Raw genomic sequence first — 6,177 nt, 5'->3', positions numbered from 1 at the left:
CGTCGCCCCCGCTGGCCGCCGTCCTTGTCTTTGCCGGAGTCGCCTCGGGAGGCGCGCCCGACCCGGTTGCTACAGTGATCCGAAACCCTAGATCCAGATCTGGGTAGTTTTTTTTTCACTAAGTCCTCAGAATTTTTACTCCATATGCCCATGTTCGCGGCTCTATAATTTTGCACCCGTAGCTCCGGTTTATGCATATAGCATATCAAAATGTTCATCTCAGAGAGTACATCATTTCATTCCATTGCACCATTTTCATTTGAGTTCATCTTGATGCCCGAAATGCTGTTAGAAGAGGGCTTCGTGAGTTAATTGTCAGATCTGCTAGTTCATCTTAGACTTTTGTCATTTTTGCCATGATTATTGTGTGCATGCTATGCCTGTGAGTCCTTCATATGTTTTGTTAAGGATTTTGTCTTCTTTGCAGAGGTGCAACCCATGCATTTTTGTGATGTGTGTGGTGACTTGTGCAAGCTTGCAAAGTGAGGCACCCGGTAAATCTGTTTTCAGGGACTTAGTAGTTTTCACTAAGTCTGAGATTATTTAGTTCATGATGCCCTATGTTCGTGTTGTTTCCTAGTTATCCGTGCCTCTTTTGAGAATGATCAGTAAAGGAGTTTTGTTAATCTTGTTATGCTTTATCCATCTATGTCTTTGTTTGTAATTATGGAGCAACATAGCTTGAGTCAATCAAGCTCTACTTTTGCTTCGTGGTGAATCTGGGCAGATCGTCAACTTGTTTGCGATTTTGCCGATGTCATTGTAGTTAATACGTGCATGCTATGCCATTGTTCTTGCTATGTCTAGCTAGAATTTTGTGTCTTCTTAATGGGTGTATGCTTGTCTTGCCATGACTTGCACCGTGATGAGTGCATCGAGCTCGTAAACCTGCCTTCGTGAGTTATGTTTCAGCATGTCCCAGTTTTCACTAAGTCTGAAAACTGATTGTGTTTTAGCTATGTCCGTGGGCTTGTTAGTAAATTTTGTAATCCCTTTTGGCTCAAGGTCACTAAGGTATTTTTTAAGCTTGTTGAGTAGCTCCATGCCATATCTTTCTTTGTCATGATCAGGTCATGTATCATGTTGTTTTGTTGCTCCGAAGTGGGCTATATGATCTGAAATTCCAGACAAGTGTTAATTTCACTAAGTCTGAAATCTGTTTTGCATTTGTGTTTTTACCATGCTTGTTTGAACCTCGTAATTGATGAATTGGCCGTGGCTCAGTGCTAGTATTTTGTTAAGCATCTTGTGTGCATCCCTGCCATGTATTTTGTTGTCATGTTTGGTGGCTGTAGCATGTTCATTTCGTTGCATTTAGATGCCTACTTGCTGTAAATCGCAGACCGGTGTCATTCTTAAATCGCTTGCCATTTCCAAACCGTAACTCCGATTCCGGTGTTCTTTATATCGTTTTCAAGCGATTTCATCTCATCTTTACAGTGGCACCCTTGGAATTCCAAGTTGAGGCCAGCTTCATGCATTTCCTGTCATATCTTGCATTTTGCATCCCACATCGCATCCCGCATAGCATATCATCATTGCATCATGTCGCTTGATCCTTGCACGTGGTTGATTGTATCATTGTTGCTTCTTTATCTTGTTTGGGTAGAGCCGGGAGACGAGTTCGCTAACGAGGAGCCCGTTGAGTTTGCTTTTGAGGATCCAGTCAACTCTGACAACTGTGCAGGCAAGATGATCATACCCTCGAAATCACTTCTATCTTTGTTATGCTAGTTTGCTCGCTCTTTTGATATGCCATTGCTACGATGCCTACCACTTGCTTGTCAGCCTCCTAATTGCCATGTCAAACCTCTAACGCACCATTGTCCTAGCAAACCGTTGATTGGCTATGTTACCGCTTTGCTCAGCCCCTCTTGTAGCGTTGCTAGTTGCAGGTGAAGATTGGAGGTCGTTCCTTGTTGGAACATCTTTTATTTACTTGTTGGGATATCATTATATTGCTATGTTATCTTAATGCATCTATATACTTGGTAAAGGGTGGAAGGCTCGGCCTCTCGCCTAGTGTTTTGTTCCACTCTTGCCGTCCTAGTTTCCGTCATATCGGTGTTATGTTCCTGGATTTTGCGTTCCTTACGCGGTTGGGTTATAATGGGAATCCCTTGAGATTTCGCCTTGATTAAAGCTTTCCAGCAATGCCCAACATTGGTTTTACCATTTGCCACCTAGCCCTTTTCTTTCCCTTGGGTTCTGCAGACTCAAGGGTCATCTTATTTTAACCCCCCGGGCCAGTGCTCCTCTGAGTGTTGGTCCCACTGAGCGATGTCCGAGGCTACCAGGGGCAACTCTGGGCTGGCTTACCCGACGTTTGGCTCATCTGAGTGTGCCCTGAAAAAGAGATATGTGCAGCTCCTATCGGGATTTGTCGGCACATTCGGGCGGTGTTGCTGGTCTTGTTTTAACCTGTCGAAGTGTCTTGAGTTACCGAGATACCGAGTCTGATCGGAACGTCTTGGGAGCAGGTCTATTTCTTCGTTGACCGTGAGAGCTTGTCATGGGCTAAGTTGGGACTCCCCTGCAGGGATTGAACTTTCGAAAGCCGTGCCCGCGGTTATGGGTAGATGGGAATTTGTTAATGTCCGGTTGTAGATAACTTGAACCTTAAATGATTAAAATGAATCAACTGGGTGCGTTACCGTGATGGCCTCTTCTCGGCGGAGTCCGGGAAGTGGACACAGTGTTGGAGTAATGTTTGCGCAGGTTGTCCTCTAGCTTCTCGCTCGTGCCTTGCCTCCTCTTCTTGCTCTCTTTTGCGAATAAGTTAGCCACCATACTTGCTAGTCGCTTGCTGCAGCTCCACTCATATATTGCCTTATCCTTCCTATAAGCTTAAATAGTCTTGATCGCGAGGGTGCGAGATTGCTGAGTCCGTGTGGCTCACAGATACTATAACTCCAGATGCAGGGCCCGATGATTCCGCTCCAGGAGACGCGTATGAGCTCAAGTGGGAGTTTGACGAAGACTCTCAACGATACTATGTTTCCTTTCCCGATGATCAGTAGTGGTGCCCAGTTGGGGTGATTGGGACCGTGTCGCATGTTGGGTTCTCTTTCATTTTGGCTCCGTAGTCGGGCCTTGAGTGTATAGTTGATGTGATGTTAATTTATGCACTTGATTGACGTGGCGAGTGTAAGCCAACTATGTTATCTTCCCTTTTATTATTACATTACATGAGATGTTTGTGAAGATTGCCTAACTTGCGACATATGCCTTCAATGCGATTATGTCTCTAAGTCGTGCCTCGACACGTGGGAGCTATAGTCGCATCGAGGGTGTTACAGGAGGTCATCGCTTATAAAGCGGCGCCGCCCCATGTGTACGCATGCGAGGGAGGGGAGGCGTCGGCGCGCCGTCCCATGATGCGCCGCCCGTGAGGAATCAATGGTAATGCTGACGGGCGGTAGCCTTGCCATTGATTCCCTGCAGGAAACCGAGGCGTTCGGGAAAGACGACGCGCGGTGTCGTTGACGCGGCGGGCCCGCGGCTTTTTGGCGCCAAAACCGCTTGTCCCGGCGCCTCCCAGCGCGCCGGGTTCGGCCTGGATCCGCCGGTGCTAAATTCGGCCCAGGCCGGCGAAAATCGGGCTCCTGGGGCGTGACTGGGCCGATTTTTCATTGTCGGCACAAAAAAATCGCGTGGGGAGGTTTTCCTGGGGACGTGGCTGGAGATGCTCTTATCGTGCGGGGAAGAGTGGGATCACAGGAGGGGAGCAGAGGGTATCGAATGAGGTGGTCGAACCATCACGACTTTTCATCCCCTTTAATATTAGACAAGTTAAGACGAGTGGCAGTAAGATGAGCATTACGCATGACCCTGCTCTCCTACAATTGTATGCTTCGCTGACTTCTTAAGCCCTTCCAAATCGTCTAGGAACTTTCTGGCGCTGGAAACCTGGTCGTCCAGCACCTGCTGAATCATCAGTTCCACGGTAGAGAGCGCATCGTCCACCTTCTTCCTCTCAACCTCAATTGCACGGCGCATCTGGTACAAGTATTCTTCGAGCAGATTCTTTGCTTCCGCCCTCTCCCTCTTCTCCGCATCTTCTGCCATGTACTCCGCTGCCTCCTCGGCCATCCTCGCGATCTCCTCGCTGCTTAGCTGCCCTTTGTCCATGAACCTCATCTGGTGCCTACGCTTGGTCGCCTTGTCTGTCGCATACACTGTCAGGACGCCGTCGGCATCGATGTCGAAGCACACTGAAATCTGGCGCTTGGCTCCGGTGTGCGCTCCATCACCATGATGGACAACCGAAAGCTTGAGCTCTCCGAGCAACCTGTTCTTCCTTGCAGTGGCGTTCTCCCCTTGAAACACCGAGATAACGACACTTCTCTTCTGATGGGGCTGGAGGGAAACGATCTGCTCCCTCCTGATAGGAATGGTGGTGTTCTTTGGGACGATCACGGTCATGATGCCATCTCCGGACGCTTCCACGCCGAGCGAGTGCGGCGTGGCGTCCAGCAGGAACAGGTCCAGCAAGTCACCGGCGGGCACGCGGCTGGCCATGGCGCTCAGGATGGCAGCTCCACGGGCCACCGCCTCCTCGGGAATGATGTCTGGGCAGAGCTCTTTCCCGTCGAACAAGTCCTGAAGCATACGCCGCACGCGGGGGATTCGAGTGGACCCGCCGACGAGGAAGACGTCGTGCACATCGCTCCTCCGGATCTTTGCGTCGCTGAGGCACTTTTTGATGGGGTCCAAGCACTTGCAGAACAGGTCTAAGTTGAGGTCCTCGAACTGATCGCGGGTGATGGCCGTGCGGAAGTCGATGCCGTCGAGCAAACAGTCGATCTCGATGGCAGCCCAGGTCGCCGACGAGAGCGTCCTCTTCGCGTGCTCGCAGGCTGTTCTCAGCCTCACCAGAGCCCTCGCGTTGCCACTGACATCTTTTTTGTACTCTGTCTTGAACTGGTCGACCAAGTACTCCACCATGCGGCTGTCGAAATCCTCACCGCCGAGTTGGGGCTCACCGGCGGTTCCCAGGACCGTGATCTTGCTCGCCGCAACCGCGAGGAGCGCCACGCTGGTGGTACCACCTCCAAGGTCGAAGACGAGCACGTTTTTCGCCTCCGTGCTTTCGTGGAGGCCGTAGGCGATGGCCGCGGCCACGGGCTCGTGGACGACGCCGATGACGTTCAGCCCCGCGACGGCGAAGGCGTCCTTGGTTGCGCGGCGCTGCAGGATGTCGAACGACACGGGGACCGTGACCACGGCGTCCGTGACGGGGGCGCCGAGGTAGGCCACGGCGTCCCCCTTCATCTTCGCGACGAGCATCGAGCCGATCTCCTCAGCGGCAACTAGCTTCGGCTTGCGCTTGTAGCTCGCCGCGATCATTGGCTTGTCGCGGCGGCCGGCGATGACCTTGAACGGCCACAGCCTCGTGTCGGCCTGCACGGACGCGTCGCCGAATCTCCTTCCCATCAATCGCTTGGTACCTAGCACACAGAACCGGTTAGCCATTCGAGAAGCCGAGACAATGTTCAGAACAGAAAAAGAGATCGTGTGCACTCACCGAAGATGGTGTTGGCGGGGTTCCGGGCGGCCTGGTTCTTGGCCGCGTCACCGACGAGCCTCTCCGTGTCGGTAAACGCGACGAATGACGGCGTTGTCCGGCCGCCGTGTTCGTTGGTTACCATCTCCACGCGGCCCTGCCGGCACACGCCGACGCACGACCACGCCGTCCCGAGGTCGATGCCCATCACGGCGCTGCCCAGGTCATCACCGGTCTCCGTCATCGCAAATGAAGGGAGCTGAAGAGATGCACTTGCCGACGAGAGGCAACGCCAAACAACTGATGAGACTAATTTAATACTGATGGGAGCTCTGGGAAGATAAACCGAAAAGGTTGCACTACTCCACGAAGAGACGGCGCATCGATCTCTACAAAGCTCGTAATATCCGTAATAAAAGCACCGTGTGCATTCGTTTTTTTGATCACGTAGCTCAATCACGGAAAACGATTGGAATCAAAACAGAGCTATCGTGACCCTAAAAAAAAGCAGATCTATCGTGGGCCATGTATGGGTGATTCCAGCTCTTCAGGTCACGCCAGGCTGGTCACACTTGGAAGTAGTAACTTATACCAGTGTCAAGCATATGACATTAGTCTAAATTGTTATTTTTATAGTGCAAAATAATATAGTAGTACTACATCCATCCTGG

The 6,177-nt window shown here is 51.1% G+C and overlaps 1 protein-coding gene across 1 annotated transcript; it reads right to left on the bottom strand.

Annotated features, from left to right (window-relative positions):
• Positions 1-3,645: 3,645 nt before the first annotated feature.
• On the bottom strand, positions 3,646-5,886 carry LOC123058492 (heat shock cognate 70 kDa protein). The gene is made up of 2 exons (XM_044481206.1): positions 5,528-5,886; positions 3,646-5,450 (listed from the first exon to the last, which is right to left on the bottom strand). Exons 1-2 carry the CDS (start codon positions 5,748-5,750, stop codon positions 3,820-3,822), a joined length of 1,854 nt encoding a protein of 617 aa, XP_044337141.1. The 5' UTR covers positions 5,751-5,886; the 3' UTR covers positions 3,646-3,819.
• Positions 5,887-6,177: the final 291 nt, after the last annotated feature.

The sequence above is a fragment of the Triticum aestivum genome, chromosome 3A (genome assembly GCF_018294505.1).
Source record: "Triticum aestivum cultivar Chinese Spring chromosome 3A, IWGSC CS RefSeq v2.1, whole genome shotgun sequence".
NCBI lineage: Eukaryota > Viridiplantae > Streptophyta > Magnoliopsida > Poales > Poaceae > Triticum > Triticum aestivum.
The sequence above is the reverse complement of the archived record's forward strand: the minus strand, read 5'-3'. Positions and strand labels throughout refer to the sequence as shown.

What these genes read in the sequence shown, in the direction of transcription:
- LOC123058492 (XM_044481206.1), bottom strand. Translation starts at nt 5,750, where the DNA reads ATGACGGAGACCGGTGATGACCTGGGCAGCGCCGTGATGGGCATCGAC. An exon ending in CCCCGCCAACACCATCTTCG is followed by an intron (nt 5,451 to 5,527) that starts GTGAGTGCACAC and finishes TCTGTGTGCTAG; the next exon opens with GTACCAAGCGATTGATGGGA.